Below are 24,681 nucleotides of genomic sequence, written 5' to 3' on the forward strand. Positions count from 1 at the left end.
GACTCTGTGGAAGAGAACCAGAGTTCTTAGCAAGAAGCTTTTTGTGACTTGTGGGCATTTCCCAATTGGCTGCAGTCTGTGCAGTGGGTAGTGAAGTTCTATTCCAATCTTCTTCCTCTCCACATATCACACAATGTACTGGTGCACATGAGGGGGAGTAATGCCAGTGAGTGGGTACAGTTTATGCACTGGCATTGGATTTGAGCAGCCTTTTGCAATGCACACCGACTTCACTTAGGTACCCCACTGTCTTTAATGTACAAATGCCCTCCACATGGGAGGAGCATACCCAGCAGCAGACACACAAAGTGCCATAATAGACATCCATAACAGCTGTCTTTCTGCATCTCGTGTCTGGCTCCTCAGGGATCTGGTACCATTGCTCCTGGCACACACTGTGGTTCTGCTGTCACTGCAGTGCTGTTTAAATTTCAGGATGCAATCCTGAGTCACCTCTGGATCTTTGATTGTGAGCAGCATTGGAATCATTCACCTCACTACATAATAGAGTTTCCATTAAGGCATATCTGCTTTCTTCTCACATTAATTCTTGTTCTGAAAGACTGTGTTTGACTGATTAAATACAGACTTATTCTCTACTGCCATCCTCTTTTAGGTAGCCCCTAAGTGAACTTTGCCCAATTTCTTTCCAGTGAACTGATTCCATTCCTCAGGTGTGATTTAGCAACATCTACATAAAGCCTGTCTTCACTGAATTTTGTTACAGTCGACAAGGTGCATTTCATTGATTTTATATGGTACAGTTCATGTTATTACTGCCACTTTCCTTAGCATAGTCAGTTAAAACAAAAGAAAATGTTTTGTAATTGAATTTGGTTGTATGAGTGACACTGTAGCATAAATGAAGTAGTGGTGGAATCCTGCACTCCAAGAGAATGGCATTACAATTTTTCTATGAGAAAAGCAATATTAAACTGTTTCTGGAAAATAATGACATTTTTCTGATGGCAAATATGACTGACTAAACTGCAAGCCTCTTTTCATGTGACACCATTACAAAATGCATCAAACATATGACACAAATTTACGTGTTGTTGCGATCACCATTTGCTCCTTTTATCTTATGTTTCTGCTGATGATGAAAGCAGATTGATATTATGTAAGGTTTTGAAGCAACTGTGATTGCATCAAATGAAATTTTTTTTCAGTCACAAATTTTTGAGATATCAGAATAATTGGAAGTAACAGAGTGCCCTATCTGTTGAAAAGAATGCAGGTCAAAATAATTTTTGGTTAACCTTCCTTAATTTTCCCATTGTCAGTGCCTTGGTGTGCAGCTGCATTATCCATAAAAAAGATCGATTTTTCTCCGAAATAAAAGCTTCTTCTACATCTACATCTATAACCACATCTATAACCTGCAAACTGCTGTGAAGTGCATTGTACTATATGTTAGATTTCATCACTTTCAGTTCTTGTATGGAGCATGAAAGTGTAGGTTATGATTTTGGTGGAATGTGTTTTGAGCTGGGGGTTATGTTGGCATGGGATTACTTTACCAAAAACATTTATCAAGAATTTAAGTACCTTCCACAAATGAATTACAAGAGTAGAATATTAAAGAATGATGGCAACTCACTTTTAGATACAACCCCAGTGGCACATAAAGTGGCACCAAACAAGAACAGCAAATGAAGAATAAAATGTTCACACTCTCAGCTCACAGATGTTGCAACGGGTCATCACATCAACCACAGGAGAACAAATTAATAAAATCAGAATACCACCTACATCTGCTAACTGGCACCTTCACTGACAACTCACTACTACTACTACTACTACTACTACTACCACTACCACTACCACCACCACTACCACCACTACCACCACTACCACTACTACTACTATCTACCAGGCTATGAATTTGCCTATGCTAAGAACAACAGTAGTCACTAAAAATTATATTATTTGTAGTTTCATATCATATGGATTATGCCCTCAGTGTGGCAAACAAACAATGCACAAACTATTGTTTTGAGAAATATTAACACATCCCAGCAACATACAAGGAAACATCATATGAGACAGATTACTCTGCCTCACAGCCACATTGTGTAATATATTAATGGTAATTAACCATGAACCATGGACCTTGGTGGGGAGGCTTGCGTGCCTCAGTGATACAGATAGCCGTACCATAGGTGCAACCACAACAGAGGGGTATCTGTTGAGAGGACAGACAAATGTGTGGTTCCTGAAGAGGAGCAACAGCCTTTTCAGTAGTTGCAGGGGCAACAGTCTGGATGATTGACTGATCTGGCCTTGTAATACTAACCAACACCGCCTTGCTGTGCTGGTACTGTGAACGGCTGAGGGCATGCCGCTTTACTGTATGGTTAAATGATGATGGCGTCCTCTTGGGTAAAATATTCTGGAGGTAAAATAGTCCCCCAATTGGATCTCCAGTTGGGACTACTCAGGAGGACCTCGTTATCAGGAGGAAGAAAACTGGTGTTGTACGGGTCGGAGCTTGGAATGTCAGATCCCTTAATCAGGCAGGTGGGTTAGAAAATTTAAAAAGGGGAGTGGATAGGTTAAAGTTATATATAGTGGGAATTAGTGAAGTTCAGTGGCAGGAGGAACAAGACTTCTGGTCAGGTGAATACAGGGTTATAAATAGAAAATCAAATAGGGCTAATGAAGGAGTAGGTTTAATAATGATTAAAAAACAGGAATGCGGGTAAACTACTACAAATAGCATAGTGAATGTGTTATTGTGGCCAAGATAGATACAAAATCCATGCCTACCACAGTAGTACAGGTTTATATGCCAACTAGCTCCGCAGATGACGAAGAGATTGACAAAATGTATGATAAGATAAAAGAAATTATTCAGATAGTGAAGGGAGACGAAAATTCAATAGTCATTGGTGACTGGAATTCGATAGCAGGAAAAGGAAGAGAAGGAAACATAGTAGGTGAATATGAAATGTAGTAAGGAATTTAACAGGAAGGCACCTGGTAGAATTTTGCACAGAGCATAACTTAATCATAGCTAACACTTGGTTCAAGAATCAAGAAAGAAGGTTGTATACATGGAAGAACCCTGGAGCTACTGGAAGGTCTCAGATAGATTATATAGTGGCAAGACAGAGATTTAGGAACCAGGTTTTAAATTGTAAGACATTTCCAGGGGCAGATGTGGACTCTGACCACAATCTATTGGTTATGAGCTGTAGATTAAAACTGAAGAAACTGCAAAAAGGTGGGAATTTAAGGAGATGGGACCTGGATAAACTGACAGAACCAGAGGTTGTAGAGAGTTTCAGTGGCAAGACAGAGATTTAGGAACCAGGTTTTAAATTGTAAGACATTTCCAGGGGCATATTTGGACTCTGACCACAATCTATTGGTTATGAACTGTAGATTAAAACTGAAGAAACTGCGAAAAGGTGGGAATTTAAGGAGATGGGACCTGGATAAACTGACAGAACCAGAGGTTGTAGAGAGTTTCAGGGAGAGCATTAGGGAACGATTGACAAGACGGGGGAAAGAAATACAGTAGAAGCAGAATGGGTAGCTGAAATAGTGAAGGCAGCAGAGGATCAAGTAGATAAAAAGATGAGAGCTAATAAAAATCATTGGGTAACAGAAGATATATTGAATTTAATTGATGAAAGGAGAAAACATAAAAATGCAGTAAATGAAGCAGGCAAAAAGGAATACAAACATCTCAAAAATGAGATCAACAGGAAGTGCAAAATGGCTAAACAGGGATGGCTAGAGGACAAATGTAAGGATGTAGAGGCATATATCACTAGGGGTAAGATAGATACTGCCTACAGGAAAACTAAAGAGACCTTTGGAGAAAAGAGAACCACTTGTATGAATATCTAGAGCTCAGATGGAAACCCAGTTCTAAGCAAAGAAGGGAAAGCAGAAAGGTGGAAGGAGTATATAGATGGTCTACACAAGGGTGATGTACTTGAGGACAATATTATGGAAATGGAAGAGGATGGAGATGAAGATAAAATGGGAGATATGATATTGCGTGAAGAGTTTGGCAGAGCACTCAAAGACCTAAGTCGAAACAACATTCCATTCCATAGCCTTGGGGGAGCCAGCCCTGACAAATTTCTACTATCTGCCAGGCATGATGTAAGAGACAGGTGAAATACCCTCAGACTTCAAGAAGAATGTAATAATTCCAGTCCCAAAGAAAGCAGGTGTTGACAGATGTGAAAATTACCCGAACTGTCAGTTTAATAATTCACGGCTGCAAAATACTAACATGAATTCTTTACAGTCGATTGGAAAAATTGGTAGCAGCCGACCTTGGGGAAGATCAGTTTGGATTCCATAGAAATGTTGGAACTCATGAGGCAATACTGACCCTATGACTTATCTTAGAAGATAGATTAAGGAAATGCAAACCTATGTTTCTAGAGTTTTTAGACTTAGAGAAAGCTTTCGACAATGGTGACTGGAAAACTCTCTTTCAAATTCTGAAGGTGGCAGGGGTAAAATACAGGGAGTGAGCTTTCGACAATGGTGACTGGAATACTCTCTTTCAAGTTCTGAAGGTGGCAGGGGTAAAATACAGGGAGTGAAAGGCTATTTACAATTTGTACAGAAGCCAGATTGCAGTTATAAGAGTCGAAGTGTATGAAAGGGAAAAAAAGAAGTTGGGAATGGAGTGAGACAGGGTTGTAGCCTCTCCCCGATGTTATTCAATCTGTATATTGAGCAAGCAGTAAAGGAAACAAAAGAAAAATTTGGAGTAGGCATTAAAATCCATGGAGAAGAACTAAATTCTTTGAGGTTAGGCCCATGACATTGTAATTGTCTCAGAGACAGCAAAGGACCTGGAAGAGCAGTTGAACGGAATGGACAGTGTCTTGTAAGGAGGATATAAGATGAACATCAACCAAAGCAAAATGGGGATAGTGGAATGTAGTCGAATTAAATCGGGTGATGCTGAGGGAATTAGATTAGGAAATGAGACACCTAAAGTAGTAAAGGAGTTTTGCTATTTGGGGAGCAAAGTAAATGATGATGCTCAATGTAGAGAGGATATAAAAAGTAGACTTGCAGTGGCAAGGAAATTGTTTCTGAAGAAGAGAAATTTGTTAATATAGAGTAAAGATTTAAGTGTCAGAAAGTCATTTCTGAAAGTATTTGTATGGAGTGTAGCCACATATGGAACTGAAACGTGGATGATAAGTAGTTTAAACAAGAAGAGAATAGAAGCTTTCCAAATGTGGTGCTACAGAAGAATGCTGAAGATTGGATGGGTAGATCACATAACTAATGAGGAGGTATTGAGTAGAATTGGGAAGAAGAGAAATTTGTGGCACAACTTGACTAGAAGAAGGGATCGGTTGGTAGGACATGTTCAGGGGCATCAAGGAATCACCAATTTAATATTGGAGGGAAGCATGGAGGGTAAAAATCATAGAGGAAGACCAAGAGATGAATACACTAAGCAGACTCAGAAGAAGGCAGTAAGTACTGGGAGATGAAGAAGCTTGCACAGGAGAGAGTAGCATGGAGAGCTGCATCAAACCAGTCTCTGAACTGAAGACCACAACAACAACAATGGGTCATTACACTCAAACACATATACAGTTTCCTACAATATACATAATACTCATGGTACATGCCTCTGGATTTGATCATCCCTTCATCAACTAACAAAGTATCACTGCAGCCACTAAAGCGGACTCTTAGTGTTCTACCTTTACAGTATCAACAAAACTTTTTATCTGCATATCTTGGTAGGACTTCCATCTTCTCCTGCCACAGGCAAAAAGACACTGATCACCCTCTTGATTGATGATGTCCACAGCTGTCCTACCAGCCTGCATCAACTGTTAGTTCCTCAAAGAGTCCGGCCCCATGGCACATCAAGTTCCAGCTGATTCTCTCTTAGCTGCTGGCCACAAGCTAACTCTCTCTCCATGTAATGCAGCATTCTTGTAGCTCTGACTGTGGCTGACTGCAGTACCTTAGGCCTGCCAAGGCTATCCAGAATGAGTCAGGCTAGTGCCCCTCACCAGTCCCTTCAATGCTCCCACTCTCGTGAGTCGTTAGCACTGCAGCTTCTGGTAGAGGCTCTAGTAGTCATCGCCGCAATCCTGTTCTGCTGTCTGACACCTCTAGACTCAGCCCACTTTTACCAACAATGTCAACTGTCACTCCTAACCTTGGCCAGACCCTGCACTGACCTCCGGAGATTGTCCACAGGTTTCCCTGGTCATTCTACTGCAGCTAAGGTGCTGGCCTCCAGGAGATTTGTAGTGGAACAGGTCACTGAATTCCTCTGTGTCACACCACCCTATCTTGCCCTGGAGCAGCGCTGTTGCAACTTACACAACACAAAATTCACCTTTTGACCACACTATTAGCGTCGTACAATGAAGCTGCACCAGACAGAGTGAGCAGGAAGAACAATGTGCCATGAATTTCAAATTCATAGCACAAAAGAATAACTGCTTTAATACCTCTGTGCACCTGATAATTAGTCTAATATTTCCTTCTGTAATCCCTATGGGAACAGTACTTAGAGGCTAGTATATTCCTAAATTCACCACTTAGTACTGTGTCTTGAAACTCTTTATTGGCATTTGTCTTCAATAGACTGCCACTGGAGATGTTTTGGTATATTCCTCATCTGCAGTCTACATCTACATCTACATCTACATAGATACTCTCACAAGCCACCATATGGTGCATGGTGGAGGGTACTCTGTACCACTACTGGTCATTTCCTTTCCTGTTCCACTCACAAATAGAGCGAGGGAAAAATGACTGCCTATATGCCTCCATAAGAGCCCTGATTTCTTGTATCTTATCTTTGTAGTCCTTATGCAGAATTCATCAATGTATGTTGGCAGCAGCAGAATCATTTGGCAGTCAGCTTCAAATGCTGGTTCTCTAAATTTTCTCAATAGTGTTTCTCAGAAAGAATGCTGCCTTCCCTCCAGTGATTCCCATTTGAGTTCCTGAAGCATCTCCCTAACACTTAAGTGTTGTTTTGAAATAATGGTAACAAATCTAGCAGCCCACCTCTGAATGGCTTCAATGTCTTTCTACAATCCGACCTGTTACAGATCCCAAACACTCGAGTAGTACTCAAGAATAGGTCACACCATACCCTATATGCTGTCTTCTTTACGAGTGAATTACTCTTTCCTAAAATTCTTCCAATAAACTGAAGTTGATTGTTTGCCTTCCCTACCACAGTTTTCACATGCTTGTTCCATTTCAAATTGTTTTGCAACATTATATCTAGATATTTAAATGACTTGACTGTGTCAAGCAGGACATCAGTAATAAAGTGTCCAAACATTACAGATTTGTTCTTTCTAGTCATCCACATTAACTCACATTTTTCCACATTCAGAGATAGCTGTCATTCATCACACCAACTAGATATTTTGTGTAAGTCATCTTTTATCTTCTTAAAGTCATTCAACTCTGACACATTACCATACACCACAGCATCATCAGCAAAAACCACAGATTGCTACCCATCCTGTTCACCAAATCATTTATGTATATAGAGAACAACAGCAGTCCTATCACACTTCCCTAGGACACTCCTGACAGTATCCTTGTCTGTGATGAATACTCACCTTAAAGGACAACATACTGATTTATGTCAATTAAGAAGTCTTTGAACCACTCACATATCTGTAATCTTATTCTATATGCTTGTACTTTCATTAGGAACCTGCAATGGGGCAAATCTAGAAATGTGGATTCTGTCTGTTGCCCTTCGTCCATTGTGCACAGTATGTTATGTGTGAAAAGGGCAAGCTGAGTTTCATGCAAGTGATGCTTCCTAAAACCCTGCTGATTAGTGGACATAAACTTATCAGTCTCAAGAAAGTTTACTATATTTGAACTGAGAATATGTTCAAGGATTCTGCAGCAAACCAAAGTTAGGATTATTGGCCTGAAATTTTCTGGATCCATTCTTTTACTCTTCTTATATACTGGTGTCACCTACGCTTCTTTCCAGTCACTTGTGACTTTGCGCTGGGCAAGAAACCCACCATAAATGTAGGCTAGATAAGGGACAATGCCACAGAGTATTCATCATAAAATCGAATTGGGAATACATCTGGACCAGGTGATTTATTTGCTTTCATATCTTTCAGTTGTTTCCTTATACCAGAGATGCTTATTATTATGTTTTACATATGGGAGTCTGTTCGATAGTCAAATGAAGGTATGTTTGTATGATTCTCCTGTGTGAACAATTTCTTGAAAGTGAAATTTAAATGTTTGGCTTTCATTTTCTTATCTTCGGTTTCCACATCAGACTGGTCAGCAAGGAACAGAAAGAAGCCTTAGTCCCACTCAGCGATTTTACATATGACCAGAATTTTCTCGGGTTCTCTGCCAGATCCTTTGCTAAGTGTGATGATGGTAGTCATTGTACACTTTGTGCAAAGATCTTTTCACAGATGCACAAATCTCTATTAACCTTTACTTGTCATCTTTTGTGCATTCTTTTTTGAACTGAGAGTGCAATAGACCCTGCTCCCTCACTATGCTCTGAATTTAGTTATTAAACCATGATGGGCCTTTTCTATCCTTTAACTGCTTACTGGGCACAAACTCTCCAGACCACAATTTACAATCTGCTTAAACTTTGCTCTTATCCATTTACATCCCTCTTACTGGAACCAAGTGATGTCAGTTCACTGTCTAAGTGAGATGTTAACAACTACTTATCTGCTTTATCTAGCAGTCGGAGAAGTATGCAGCCAGACAAGAGAGCTATGGCATGTGAGCAAGAGCATTGCTCATGTGGCATTCTTGGTTCTCCCAGCCTAAAGTAAAGAATTTTGTGATTTCACTGTATTCTAGTTTATCTAATTGAATGAAACAGACATAACACACTTACTATAAAAAGCTATGGGCAAGAACTGCAAATCATATCATGTTGACACATCATTTATTGCAAAACATCTATAACATAACAAAACAAAGTTTTATTGCTACCACTGGCATGTCTTAATCAAGTCAGCAAGTTTTCCTCTTGTATTTGTAGTTTTTGGGTTTTGTGACTGGGAGGAGTCACTGACTTCTTTGCAATCACACTCAAAATTAAATACGAGTTCATGATTGAGCTTGATTTCTTTTTCTTAATCATCATTTGATAATATTTGCATTCAGTGGAGAATATACCTTTAAAGCCAGCTTCAGTCTCTGTAAGGAGAGAATGTATTTTAAGCTCCTTTTAAAGTCCATGTAATTATTTATAAACAAAACGAAACCTGGCTGGATCAAGGACGAGAAAGGAAACAGCCATGACCTGCTTAACAAGCTTTCATTGCATTGGCCAAAAATGACTTAGGAAACTGGCAGAGAAGATAAATCAGGGTGGTCTGGCAAGGATATGAAACTCATTTGCAATATGAATCCACTGGCTTAACCACTGCACCACATTTTTCAATGGAAAGTAAATTCTGTATCCATGCTAGTGGCCCGCTCTTCACTCTTATACTAAGTGTTTGATATGTAAAAAAAGAAGTTCTGTTACTGTGACCTTCTGGGGATTGCCTTTATTAAAGTTAGATGTCTTAAAACAATATTTTAACACTTTTTTGAGATGAGGTACTGGTATATCATACCGGCACGTACTGTTACATATCAAGAACTGCTTACAATTATACAAAAATTCAATCAAAATTAATGAAAAACAAATTACAGCTATAAAACAGAACAAAATGAATGAAATACTTATGTTCTGAATGTCTTATGTTACAGCTAGAAGCAGTATACCTCAAATCAGATAAGCTAAGCAAATGGTACAAATCATTAAGGATTGACTCATTTAGGTAAGTAAAATTCTATGATGAACTGTTCTTCAATCTTCCCTTGTGATGTAAGGAAAGTGGTTAGAATTTGACATTCAGATAAATGTATGTAACTAATTCTTATTTCAATCACCATGTTATTAAATACACTTCTGCAGACAGTGCCTTTTAAGGAAAGGATTCACACACATAAGAGGAAGTTAAGATCTTGAAGTAATGGGTAAATTTGGGGTCGGACACTGACTGATAAGTATTTTATGTGATTATACTATGATATATTAAAACTTGTTTTTCCTCCATGCTCGATTAAATAAGTGCCCACATTAATTATCTATATCAGTAACAATATAAATGATATTTCATTGAAAATTCATAATTACTTTCTAAGCCAGTAAACAGCTAATTTTATTTCAATGTTGAAGTGCAGTTAGACTTTTTAGTTAAAGAGCAGTCAAACTTTTGAAGTACTGATATAGGTTTTTTCATATTTCTGTTGACTTCTGTTCTTCATAACCTTAACTACTTTTCAGTGAAGGCAGTGTTCTAGTGGACTACATAGTTGAATTAAACACAACTGGGAAACAAATAAACACTCAAGAAATTAAAAACCTATTCCATGATAGTCTGATTCAAGTTACAACTGTGCCAAAGGATAACAACATAGATGACCCGGAAGTTGAACCTGAGGCAGAACCAAACAAGCTCAAATTGGGAACATTCATTGTGGACCCAAAATACACTGATTTCATTGGTGAGTATAAGGTTTTCTATGATTCATAGTGGAGATAGTCATTGTCATCCTCTTCCTGAACCTCACCTAACGTATTGTTGAAATTTGAGAATTTTACATATCTTCTGACATACACTTAACATGCTAGTACCATTTAGACTGATACATCTGCAAATCATGTGCCACTTCTTCAACATGCCACTGTTTCACTGTATTTTCACTTCTTTCCTTGCCCCTCAATCATATTATATAAGAATGTCATCTGTCATCTGTCTATTCTGGCTTTATCATCTTGACATAGATTCCAACACTTGTTTTCATATAAAAAGCCAGTGTTCATAAAACTTATGGAATCTGATTTTTATTTAATTTCTTATTTGTTTAGCAAAATTTTATTTTAACATTTTTTTAAATTTATTTTACTTGGTAAGATCCTTCTCTATGTCTGGTTGATATGTAAATTGTGAAACATGTCTACCCGAATTAACAATATCTGTTGTCTGTTTTACTATCTAGTAATTGATTCAAATTTCTATTCTTGGAGTTGCTGTTATTGCCTTTGTTTTTATTTCTGAACTGTTCATACTGTACCTTTCTTGAAGTTGTAGTCATTGCCTTTGTTTTTATTTCTGAACTGATCATACTATACCTTTCGAAAATATTTTGAAACTTTTCATGCAGATCTTTGTAAATTGGTTTACTTTCAGCCACTAATATATAGTTGCCTGGAAATAATAATGTTGACAGAAATGTTTTGTCAATTTCTGCATCAGGGTGGATTTGTTTCTTTTAAATTTTGGATTATTTGATTCATATAGATAATAAATAACAGCTGTGAGAGACCACAATCTTGTTGAAGTTCTTGATTAATTTCTGTGTGTTCTGCATATGTTCCATGAGGTTATTTAACTTTTATGTGTGCATAAAGGTATACAATTTTATTGTATTTGTTAAATTATTTGCAACTTGATAATTTTCTATTAATTCCCACGTCATATATCATTTGACATGGTCATAAGCATTTTGAAAAGCAAAATCTGGGGTGGGTTTGTGTGTGTTAAATCCCTCTGTTTTTTTTTAGTTAACTGTTCAGCCTTAAATATGAACATCCCCTTTACTAAATGCACATCAATGACATTTGTTTTTTGGGTGATAAATGATCCAAGGCATATTTCTCTGCCTAATGGTTCATCTTCCAGTGTTGAAGACACCATCAGAGCTATAATGACTCAGTAAGCAGTTATAGTCTTAAACAAGCTTTGCAAGCCATATATATTCATGCACTGGTCAGTTCATGAAATCATCAGAATGCTGCCTAAGACCAAATTATGCTTACATGTGTTATGGTGCTTGAAGAGTGGTAGAGTTGACACTGTTTATTTCATTCATATGATTTATGTTTTCAAAATCCATGCTGGTTGGCACAGAGGGGGTCATTTTGTTCAAGATACCTCACCACCATGGTACTCAGAAGATGCAGTATTGACACATTGTTTTAGTGAACAAGAAAGGTGCACAAATCTTTAAACATTAAAACAACCTATGGCAACTGCTTATTACTCCAGGAGTATATAAAATCCCTTGCACAAGCAAAGCAACTTGTCTAATTTCAAGCCTTCTTCTTTTCTGTTGAAATTGTTTTTGTAATTTCAGTTTTTAAGGTTTCTCTGTACATCTGCCCACTTCCATAGCTCACTGGTCAGCATGTTTGGCTGCTATGTGGCGGACACTGATTTGATTCTCAAGGCATTTTCCTTGGTGGGACAACTGGCATGGGATGCACTTAGCCTCACGATGCAGGTTGAGGGGCTACTTGAGTGAGAAGTAGCGGCTCCATGGGTTAGGAAGGCAACACTGGCCAAGGGAGCAGTGTGCTTACACCATGCCCTTCCATACCACAGCCAAATGCAGACAGTGATAAGGTGGTTGGTTGGTCCCAACTGGCACTTCTGGGCCAGAATTGGATTTTTGCTTTGCTTGTGCAAGGGATTGTATATACTCCTGGAGTAATAAGCAGTTGCCATAGGTTGTTTTAATGTTTAAAGATTTGTGCACCTTTCTTGTTCACTAAAACAATGTGTCAATACTGCATCTTCTGAGTACCGTGCTGGTGAGGTATCTTGAACAAAATGACCCCTTCTGTGCCAACCAGCATGGATTTTGAAACCATCAATCATGTGAAACCCAACTCACACTTTTCTTACATGACATACTGAAAGCTTTGGATCAAGGCAATCAGGCAGATGCAGTGATTCTTGATTTCTGAAAAGCATTTGATGCAGAATGACACCTATGCTTATTGTCAAAAGTATGATCAAATGAAGTATCAAGTGAAATTTGTGACTGGATTGAGGACTTTTGGTAGGGAGGACACAGCATGTTATCTTGGATGGAGAGTCATTGTCAGATGTAGAAGTAACTTCAGGTGTGCACCAGGGAAGTGTGTTGGGACCTTGCTGTTAATGTTGTATATTAATGACCTTACAGACAATATTAAAAGTAAAATCAGGCTCTTTGCAGATGATACGGTTATCTATAATGAAGTACTATCTGAGAGATGATGCATAAATATTCAGTCACATCTTGATGAGATTTCAGTCTGGTGCAGAGATTAGCAATTTATTCTAAATGTTCAGAAATGAAAAATTTTGCACATCATAAAACGAAAAACTGTAGTATCCTATGACTATAATAACAATGAATCACTGTTGGCTGTAGCACATTGTAGGGATATGAAATGGAATGATCACATAGGTTCTGTTGTGGATAAAGCAGGTGGCAGAATTCAATTTATTGGTAGAATACTGAGGAAGTGCAATCAGTCCACAAAAGAGATTGCTTACAAATCACCTATGCAACCCATCCTAGAATATTGCTTAAATGTGTGACACACATTCCATATAAAACTAACAAGGGATATTGAATGTGTACAAAGAAGGGCAGCATGAATGATCACAGGTGTCTTTAATCCATGGGAGAGTGTCACAGAGATACATCTAAATCTGCTTAGACATTCCTCAAGCAACCATACAGTGTGTGGCGGAGGGTAACCCTTACCACTAAGATGCTAAGGGAACTGAATTGGCAGACTCTTGAAGACAGATGTAAACTATCCTGAGAATGTCTGTTAACAAAGTTTCAAAAACTGGCTTTAAATGATTATGCGGTGAACACATAGTGTGTAGTGGGGCAATCACTCTGTTGTATAAGTGATTCAAAAGCCAAGATCGCTTAAACACTGTTTATTGGATAACCGGTTTCAATGCACTAAAGGTGCCATCATCAGATCTTAATGGTTTATAAATGTTAATCTACATTCAGATCAACACACTAAAGGTGCCATCATTGGATCTGAATGTAGATTAACACTTATAAACCATTCAGATCTGATGATGGCACCTTTAGTGCATTGAAACCGGTTATCCAATAAACAGTGTTTAAGCGATCTTGGCTTTTGAATTACTTCTTTAAATGATTACTCTAGGGATATGCTACAACCCCCTATGTGTTGCTCACATAGGGATCAAAGGATCGTGTGCATAAGATTATAATAATTACTGAATGCACAGAGGATTCAAACAATCATTCTTCCCATGCTCCATATATGAATGGAACAGGAAAAAACCCTAATAATTGATACAATGGGATGTGCCCTCTTCCATGCACCTCATGGTGGTTTGCAGAGTATAGAGATAGATGTAGATGTAGATGCGATGTGTGACTCTTTTTATGAATTGTAGTTGACCTTACCTTTAGTCAAATCTTTTCCACTAGAAGCTCCAGATCTCTGGGGGTGTAGTGCCCTATTCATCTTACTGCTAAAGTAGCTGTTTCATCTGAAGACAGTTCTCAAATGATCAAGTTCGTACTCCAAGTACTGCAGTTCATAGGTTTTTTCAGCCCAGTCCACAAATGTTTTGATCACTCCACTTATCTGCTTGGTATAGTGATTAAAATTTCTGTGAAGGTATCTGTCTGTGTCAGTGGACTTGAACAACAAAAATTGAAATTTGACATTCTTCCTTTTCTTCCGCAGTGAACTTTATATTAGAACTAGCTGGGTACCTGTCACTGGTGGGGTATGTATATATTCCAACCTTCTATTAGATCGTCTCCTCTTTCCCCCTCTCTCTGTCCATCTCCTCCTTCACCCCCCCCCCCCCCTATCTGTCCATGTCATCCACCCACTCTGTCCACCATATCCAGCTCCCCTCTCTGTGTTAATCTTCTCCCTCCCCCTCTCTCCCCATCAATCTGCTCCTCCCCCCTCTGTCCATCCCCCTCTGACCATCTGCTCCTTCCCTTTCTGTCCATCCTCTCCTCTCCCTCTAATTCCATCTCTTCCTCCCCTCTATTTTTGTCCACCTTCTCCTCCTCCCTCTTTCTGTCCATCCCCTCCTCCATTTCTCTCTGTGTATCTCTTCCTCCCCCATCTCTGTGCATCTCCTTCTTTCCCCTCCAAATTTGGTTGGAATTGTTCCAGGGGTTAGGAGGGCTTCTTACATGTGGCTCAACCTGTGTATGCATGTCAGATATATTTCTAATATGTGTAAAATATTTTACACATACTTGTACACAAATTTCAACTATATCTCTAGTGAATTTCGTCCTGCAGTTTTGTTTTCATGTAGCTCAATTTTTATGACATCATATCTTCTGAACTATGTGCTGTATAATATACAATTTTGCATGTACATTCAGTTCTATATTTGAATACTGTATGCAAAATGCAGTTTGAATACAATTAGTGATAAAGACATAATAAATTAAGTTTCATGCATGATGTGGCAGTTTTTCATGAACCTCAAGGTCTATGATGTCATTTCTCCTGAACTGTGTGTCATACAGCAATATATATTTGTATATATACATTCAGCGGCATATGTAGATACTATCTGCAAAATGTGTTGTGAATAGAGTTAGTAATAAAGAAGAAAAAAATTAAAAAGTCATGCATGATGTAATAGTTTTTTATGGATCTCAGTATTTGACATCATATCTCCTGAACTAGGTGTCATACAATGATATATTTTTGTCAGTACAACAAAATGAGAAATTTAAATGACATCTATGATGCAACAGTTTTTCACACATCTCAGAGTTTGTGACATCATATCTCCTGAGCTATGTGTCATACAATAACATAATATTTCAGTGGTATGTGTGAATACTGTCTGAAAAATTTGACATGAATGAAGTTAGTAGTAAAGAATTATTCAATCAAAATGTAATGCTTCATGTGGCAGTTTTATTGCACGAACAACAAAAATGTAGTAAGCAATATACTTTTTTCATTTCTTCAGTTTGTGGGGGTTGTCAGCAAGAAAATGTTTTGTAAAGATTGGAAATTTTGTGTAATGTTTGCAAGTCTCTAAGTACTATCATTCTTAAGTACTGAATGACTAAAGTATGGGTATTTGCGTATTGTGGGGTACGCTGCTTTTTCCTGATCACCCACACCTGTTGATAGGTAGGTGGTTCTTACCCCAACAGCAATGGTTTTAGTAAGCGATATGTGTACCAAGTTTGGTTTAAATCAGTCCAGTGGTTTTGGAGGAGATGTGGATCATAATTGCATACATACACACATAAATACATCCATCCATTTTTATAATATGTATGGATTAATATCATTCAGAAAATTTAGAAATTCTGAGAGTCTATATAATGGAAGTGTCATCAATGTACCAAAACTAAGATAAAGTTTTCTTCTTTGCCATCTGAAGGGGTCCTTCTTCAAATATAACCATACAAAAGTTTGCTGCAATTGCACTGAGTGGGTTCCTTATAGCCGAGGCTTCAGTTTGCTCCAAGAATTTGTTGCCACACTGAAAGTGAGTTGATGTGAGGCGATGTTCAAAGAGATCTGCCACATCCTTTATGAAAATGCTTTCCAACTGTGATATCATCTCATTAAGAGGAATCATAGTAAACAGTGACAAAACATCAAACCTGAGCATAACATTATTTAGATTCAATTTCAACTTGCTGAGCTTGTTTGAGATTTTGACTGGCTTCTTAGTCATTATAGATTCTGATGATGACTCCAGCACTGGAGGTTGAAACATCATGTAGGTAAATATGTCTTTGATGATGACCTAATGCCAATTAATCACCATGGATGCAAATATCTGCAGTGAAGGCCTACATTTTATGATTAAGGGGAGGTTTACTATCTTCGGCCCGAAAAAAGTATGTTCATTGAGAATTTTTCTTGGGATGTGTTATAGGTATCAATGTCAAATTTGGTCAAAATCTTTACTGATATTTCCTCTACAAACTGTAATTGTTCTGACCGGAAATGTCAAAGAGCATATGCGGAAGTGTCGTCGGAATGAAACAAAATTTTGATGTAGACCTCCACGCGCGGTACATCACAGGTCAGCCGGTTCGTCTGAAATCAAAATTGAATTGATGTTAGTGAAGTATATAAGATTCTTTAGGAGTTGTACCTCGCTTAAGATATCTGTAGAAACAAAATGGCGGCCATTCGAAAATAATAAGGTTTTTTACATTGATTTTTCGACTTCATCGGCCAAGTAAAAATATTTATAGTTGATGGGTCAGAATACAAGTGGTACAGCTCCTAGACAATTTAGTTAGCTTTGTCAGAAACAAAGAATCAAGCCAATCAGTTCAGTACATTTGAATTACCATATCACGCAATAGAACAAAAATCATTTAGAGAAAAACGCGTTTGAAGTTTTGACCACATATAAATGCAATATTATGCAACTTACGTTCAATCTGTTATTCTGGGCCCATAAAATAATTCTTCCTCTTTGTCACAGAGGGCGTTCTGCTTGATCTGGGCCATCCTGCACTGTTCCAGAGCCTCTCATACGGCCGGTGACATGCAGTTTTCAGTCGCTTGAATCCGGTGGTCGTCTGAATGCTTGGCGAACTGCGTCATTTAGAGTCCCAGTGTGACGTCCATTGTTGTCATGGTCTTCAGAATCGCTGAACACCCTTTGTTGAGGCTGCTCACTGCCAGAAAAGTTACAATCTCCACAGTCTTTGCACCAGAATGCAAATGATTGGGGGCTAACTTCCAAACACACGCTTTCAAACTTCATTTGAATTTTGTGTGTTTCCTTCCAAGCACCAGTACAATAACACATCCTCTGAAAGAAAAAAAACAACAGGTGCGTGGAAAAGGCTGGCTTCAGGCAGGCGCATTTTTTTGTTCAAAAGCGAATAACAAACATTTCCGTTCCGTGTTCAGAAAAACTGTTTCAGGGATGGATTCTAAACACTTTTATGGATCCAAAAATGCAATTTTTTAAAAACATAGTTTTTTTAACCAAAAGATAGTAAACCTCCCCTTAATTCAACACTGTTCACCTCCAAGTTTATATTCCATTACTGCTGTTTTTTGTAATATTAGACATCATTAAAGTTTTTATAGGGTGGAGCACTACCATGCCCATGTCAACAAGCTGGCTAACACAAAAGGTGTACTGCCATCTGTACATATTGGTTAGTTTCCATTGAGTGAGGCCTCACACAGTGTGAATACTGTGATGTTTGTGTACATCTGATTATGTTTAGCCATTAATACATGCTCATCTGGGGATAGATTGGGTCTCAAGTTTCAAAGGGTAGCATTTTGAAGGGCAGAAGAAAAAAGTGCCAAGGCAAGAACCAAGGGGAAAAAATCTCTATGATAGTTGGGTTGGGCTGTAAGAGCAGTAGCAGATTTCTTGCTGCCTGCAACAGGTCTTGCAAGGGTAGGTTTTGTTGGTAATGGGTATCAGCTTTGATGTTGTGAAGTCTTGTTACTCAGCGACTGCAGCTGGGCACCAGCATTGGCTTCTTGACCAGCATCAGCATCACTTAAAGTGTTGAAAAAATCTAATATGTACCATAAGTCTTTCCCACTTATTTCCCACTGGCACTCTGTCTACTCCAACAGCTTACTTATTTTTTCATCCTCTTTATGGCTACGTAATCTAACATATTGTGATGGCATTATATCCAGTAGCATCATAAGTTATGTGTTCTTTCTTATCATAACCCATAAGATGTAGCTGTAATCCCATTTGTAGTTTGTTTAGCAGTGTAGTCTTTTTTCAGTTTAAAAAATGAAGAAATATAATATTGCTGAGCTATAATGGTATGTTGTTCTAATTTTTTCACAACTTCAGCTTACTGATTCGCATTTAGGAGGACAATGTTTCAAACCTACATGCAGCCATCTAGATTTAAGTTTTCCATGATATCCCTAAATCACTTAAGGCAAAGTCCAGGATGGTTCCTTTGAAACCGAAAGGGTGATTTCCTTCTTCATCCTTCCCTAATCCAACCTTGTGCTCCTGTTCCCATTTTTTCTGAATAATGCTCTGTGTGCTTACTTTCTACACTTTCTGAATTTGTCTACTTCAGATAAGTGTCCTTTCAATTTTTAATGGATAAATGGATTATTTGTTCCAAATTCCTGAACATTTTCTGAGTCTTATTCTCTGTGTGCTTAAACTTTGTTTTGCAGGTTTTTTTTTTTATAGATTTGATAGCTCTTGTACAATGAAATGCATCACCTAGTCTTGGTTTAATATAAGCTTGTAGTCTATCTTGATATTGTTTCTGTAATTCTCCTTGTTCAACTAGTTTAATTTGTATGTATTCCATTGTACTTGTTTTTAGTGTTTCTTGTTTAGGTAATGTTTTAGCAGTCTGCTTTTGCTTATCAGAAGACAGTGGCCAGTACCCTATTTAGCATCTTTATATTGCATTATATCTGGGATGTAAAGCTAGAGTTTCTTGTATAATCATTTGAAGGTTTTAATCCACACCATGGACAAGTAAATATGTGTATTGTTATATGATTAAGAACAAAATTGGATACTCTTAATTTATTACAAGTGCAGAAATCTCTTAATCGAATTCCATTTTGTTTATGTCTGTCCCTCCATGAATCACTGTTTTTCTGCACTCTGATTCTTGCAATGAAATCTCCAGATTGGCCATTTATGTTTTACTTGATCTATTCTTTCTTGTAATTTATTACAGAAATTTTCTGTTTCATCTCTGTTTCCAGATGTTGCTGGATAGACTCCCACTATGTTTTTAAATGTAGTATTGCTGTCCTGTCAGTTACCCATGAATAAAGTTTTGTTTTTGTTTTTTTTTTCTGCCAAAATCTTTCATATGTATACCAACTTCTGAAAACAGTGGATTCACATTCAGGGAAACACAGCTCAAATTGTCCAGCCACCCCGATTTACGTTTCCCATGCTTTCCCAAAACTGCTCCAGGCAAATTGTGGGATGACACCTTTGAAAAGGACGAGGCCAATTTACTTCCCCATTATTTCATAATATGAGCTCATGCTGCCTCCCTAATGACTGTGCTGTCAACGGAATAGTAAACTCTAATCTTTCTTCCTTTCTTTAGTGATTTATATCTCAGCTACAGACTAAATCATCAGATATCTTCTAATTTGTTATTTGAACCTTCCTCTTTCTTTTTTGTCTGTTAAATAACTGTAAAATCTCTGCCAAACCCTATAAAAAGTTTTCCATTTTTTAAATTTATTTATTCCTTGCATGTAATGGGTTGCCTGCTGTGAGTAATCATACTTCCTTTTCCTACTTTCTTGTTCTCATATATATATCTGTCCAGCTGATCATTTCTGTAGTCTTTTGAAAAAGTTGGGAGTCCCTAGTATGGAGTGCTGATACACAGTTAGGTGAGACCAGTGGGTGCCCCTATATCTTTCCTACTGTGGGTAGCAGCTCAGTTAGCCTTTGAAGTCATATCTTCTCCACAACATAGCAATTCTTCCTTTACCAACTCCAAAAAAAATGGGTTGTCTCTTCTACCAGTTTCACTGTGCTGAGGATTGTTCCTCTCTTCCCTCACTTCTTTTGAGGATTCGAAAAACTCTGGAGTACTCTGCCAACAAATCTGGGTATATGTATGTTTCCCTCATTTTGTACCATTCTTAGTTACCCTCACCACTTACCAACCAGCAAGCCAGCAAACTTAGACTCTTCCCATGCAACAATAGTAGGCTAATTGAGTGCAAAGGGATAGTCCACGACATTTACTGTTTTCCATTGCCAAGTTTTGGCACTGGATACCTCTGGAGTAAAAGGCAATCCCTTACTACTAGTTTTTTTCTTCAGATTGATTACATAAAGTATTTCTTTTAGCACACACATTTAATGCTGTTACAGAGCATCCTTCTCACATATTTTCATTTTTTTTCTTTTTTTTACACACCATAATAGCCTTAACTGACTGTATGTTAACACAAATCTTTTCACAGTTATTCCAAAAGTGGTCACACCTGCCATAACACTGGATGAAGAAATGGTACTTCCACAATGGGCAATTGCGGGTATTGTCATCGGACTTGCCTCTCTCCTGTTTGTCATCATATTTGGAGTTACTGTTGTAAGTAGAAGGTATTTCCATGTAATATCTTGTCAAATGTAAAAAAATTAAACCTCTCATGTGTCTGAACAACAAGAAAAAAGTAAAGCTTTTTAAGAATGAAACAGAAAACAGTTTTTTTTGTTTTTTTCACAACTTAAGTTCATGTACGTGATGGAGAAGTACTGCCTTTGATGATATTCTTTCCTCACTGTTGTGGGCAGCAGTGGGCAAAAATTTCACCATTTAAAATGATGTGATTCAGAAATACAAAAGTTACTGAAAAAGAACATTAATAATAGTGTAATAGACATCTGCTGGTTGGTTGTACAGCTATCAAAACAAACATAACTGAATAACATGTCTTACTCACCATTTACTGGTTGCCTCAGAATCATGCTGTGGTCACAGAGCACAACTTTCCATTACCAACAAAGGTAACAGACAATGTGCATTCAGTAGCACTACCTCTGTAGTGAAGCAAAACTAAGTTGAGAATGAAATAAAATAGAAATTAGCCAGCTGTGAATAATCTAGAAAGATCACCATAATCACACATAATAATATGACAGCTTGTTAAATATGCTTGTAAACTTATATGAGGATATCAAATGAAATATTAAAACATACAGACCCAACTAATTACTCACAGTTATGTAGACGAGATAACCCGTAATGGGTTTGCTGTTCATTGTTACTGCCTCCACCATCTGTCTGCCTGACTGTATGTGTAAATATGCTCAAAAATCTCTATATTCCATGGATCAGTTTGCTAACGATCAACCTACCTTGAAATTAATAATTATTCAAGATGAAGTACACAGGGTGACTCAAAATACCATTAACATTTGAACATGCACTAATTCATGGAATAATGTGGACAGAGAGGTAAAACTTGACACAGGTACCTGAAATGACATGAGGTTTTATTGAAACCAAAAATGAGTGCAAACATCAGCCAACAGATGTCACTGGACATGCCAATTACTGGGTGCAAGGTACACTGGTATGGTACAAAATTGCACCATCCCTAGACTGGCTGATAAACACATGCGGGTAGGGATGACTTTTATGCAGGCTGGCACTCCACCCCACATTGCTACATGTGTAGAAAATCTCTTGAGCACATTGTTTGGTGAGCATCACATGCTGAGCCACCACTTCCATCATGCTTCACCTCCCAGGTCCTCAGACCTCAATCTGTGTGATGATTGGTTGTGAATTACCTGAAATTGCAAGTCTGCTGCAATCATCCAACAACATCAGGGATGTAAAAGACAACACCTGACAGCAGTTTCCATCATACCTACTAATATGCTGTAGAGTACTGTTCTCGGCATTTTTCCTCAAATACATGTATTGTTGATGAATGATGGCTGACATGCTGATCATTTATTATAAGGAAACTCGTCTTTGCTAAAAATCAGTTGTTATGCTCATTACTGCTTTTGTATCATATCACTTCCATCTGTGGGTCACTTTTTTTTCCCAAGAAAGTGTGCCAATATTATCTCTCTACCTACATTATTGCATGAAGTACTGAACTTTCAAATGTTAACATACTTTTGGGTCACTCTGTAAATTAACCTTCACTGATGTGAAGAATAAAAACCAGGGATTGGAATGAGTACCTCAACAACTGGTGAATAATTTGTGGGTTACTTCAGGGTTGTCCTTTTCTAGGGTATTAGTAGGGTCCCATGGGAATCCCTAATAATTCAAAACCAAATTACAAAAAAATTATCTTACTAATCATTGCTTCTATAAAGTAACTACGTACATTTTGTGGTAAAAAGGATCAGAAACCAACTTTGCAATAAAAGGTATTCTTACACTTTTCTCACATTCAAAATGGCTCTCATTGGATGAAAAGTTGCACTCATAAACAGTGTGTGTGATAATGACCTGAAGGATAATGTGGCAAATCCAGCAATGGAAATCAAAGCAAAGAACATTCCACTGCAATCATTTTGTTGCTCTCAAAGAATTCACACTCATATATTACAGACTGTATTGTTCTGACTATTCACAATCTGAATTTCAAGAACTGGAATGAGGCATGTACGTTGTGGTACACATGAAGAAGATAATTACTTTGCCACCGACCAGCATCTACTAAAAACAGTGTACACTTGTGGAAGGAAAAACCAAAAGAATTTTCTGAATTTGTGAAGCAACAAACACAGTGGCAGAAAAAGAAATATGTTTTGTATTTAAAAAATCTGTTGCTGGTAAAGGTACTTCAAATAAAAGTAGCAGTTACGATTTAAATCTAGCCATTACTGCTACTTCCAAAAAACTGCACTAAACAAATTGTTACATTCAATCCTGGATTTTCCGTTGTTTGAAACAAACTCCTCAATGCGGCATTGGGACAATCTCATTGAAAATAAATCCAAGCCTGAAGCTTTAATAGTTAAAAGAGTTATTGACATCATCATCATCATCATCATCTCAGCCTTTTCACATGTCAGGTAGGGCCGGCATTGCTTTGCTGGATCCTTCTCTTCCATAAATGCCTATCCAGTGCTTCTTCTCTGAGCCTCCTTTCTCCTGTAGGTCTCCTGCTACCTTGTCTTTCCATCTCAGTTTTGGTCTTCCTCTTCTTCTTGATCCTTCGATTCATAGGTCTTCAACTCTTCTCCTCACATAGTACTCCCCTCTTCTCTGCACATGTTATTGACATAATTACTATTATTGTTTATAGTAAATTGTAACAACTGAACCCATTAAAAAAGTCACACCCATTATACACCAGATGAGAGAAGACAATGCCTGCAATATAACGAACAGATTATTTTTCCAATTAAATAAATAAATATGTTATAAACAATTTAGCTTATTTAAGTTATCAGTGCCATAACTATGGACTCCTCCACAGAGACACAAATGATCTTATCAGCATGAGTTTCTTTCCTTAATATTCCAATAACTTTCAACATGTGTTGAATTGTAGTTGTGATTTATAAAATAGGTCAAGTTAGTGTTTTGATTAGAGTGCCAAAAGTGGCAATTTCTTTGTTTGGTATTTCTTTAAAATTGTAAAATGATGTATAACAGTTTCTTAAGAGATTGGAAATGACTGCAACGATTTTCGTATGTTCTATCGTACATAATTATGTGAAACTGTCATGAAAATTATGAATGATGGTCAGGATTAATGTATCTGCAGTGAATCAAGGAGTGGTCATGTAACTGAACCTTTAAATAACTGTGTGGGGCAGAGCTCACAGTCTTTTGCTTGTCATCTTGCATCTGAAATGTTGGTGAGGTATTTTGTCTGGTACTGGTAATGCTGTGGGCAGTGTGTATACTGCGAATGTTATTCATGTACCGGGACTTGTTCATTGTAATTTAGCACATGTTGCTGGGTATTACTGCTGCTTCTGCAGAAAGTAATACAAAATTTACTCTGGTGATATATACTGTTCAATTATTCAATGTGTTACTAGTTTCTGGCCACCATTCACATATATTATGCTTCTCTAAAAAAATAATTAAAAGTGATTTACATAAATCTTAAAACAATTCTGTTTTGGGATTTATATAATATTAAAATCATTCTGTTTCAAGCAATGTTATTATTCTTCACGATTTTGACCAACAGATCCAACCTCAGTACATGTTTTATTAAATTATTTACTAATGTATCACTGCTAATACAAGGCTTTAGTATTAATATTGTTATGTTGTGTTGTTGGGCTAAAGAGCAATGGTGTATGGCCACCCCCTATTGATGTTAGTGAGCCACACTCAAAGTTAATGGCCATACATTGCCCA

The 24,681-nt window shown here is 37.6% G+C and overlaps 1 protein-coding gene across 1 annotated transcript in view; it reads left to right on the forward strand.

Moving 5' to 3' along the window:
* LOC124795760 (mucin-2) overlaps positions 1-24,681 on the forward strand; it is a 111,361-nt gene that overhangs the window by 70,269 nt on the left and 16,411 nt on the right. The window contains exons 6-8 of the mRNA XM_047259843.1: positions 9,745-9,815; positions 10,325-10,545; positions 20,795-20,922. Coding sequence (XP_047115799.1) covers positions 9,745-9,815; positions 10,325-10,545; positions 20,795-20,922 — 420 coding nt within the window. The remainder of the gene's footprint in view (positions 1-9,744; positions 9,816-10,324; positions 10,546-20,794; positions 20,923-24,681) is intronic.

Source organism: Schistocerca piceifrons, chromosome 4 (assembly GCF_021461385.2).
Source record: "Schistocerca piceifrons isolate TAMUIC-IGC-003096 chromosome 4, iqSchPice1.1, whole genome shotgun sequence".
Classification (NCBI taxonomy): Eukaryota; Metazoa; Arthropoda; class Insecta; order Orthoptera; family Acrididae; genus Schistocerca; species Schistocerca piceifrons.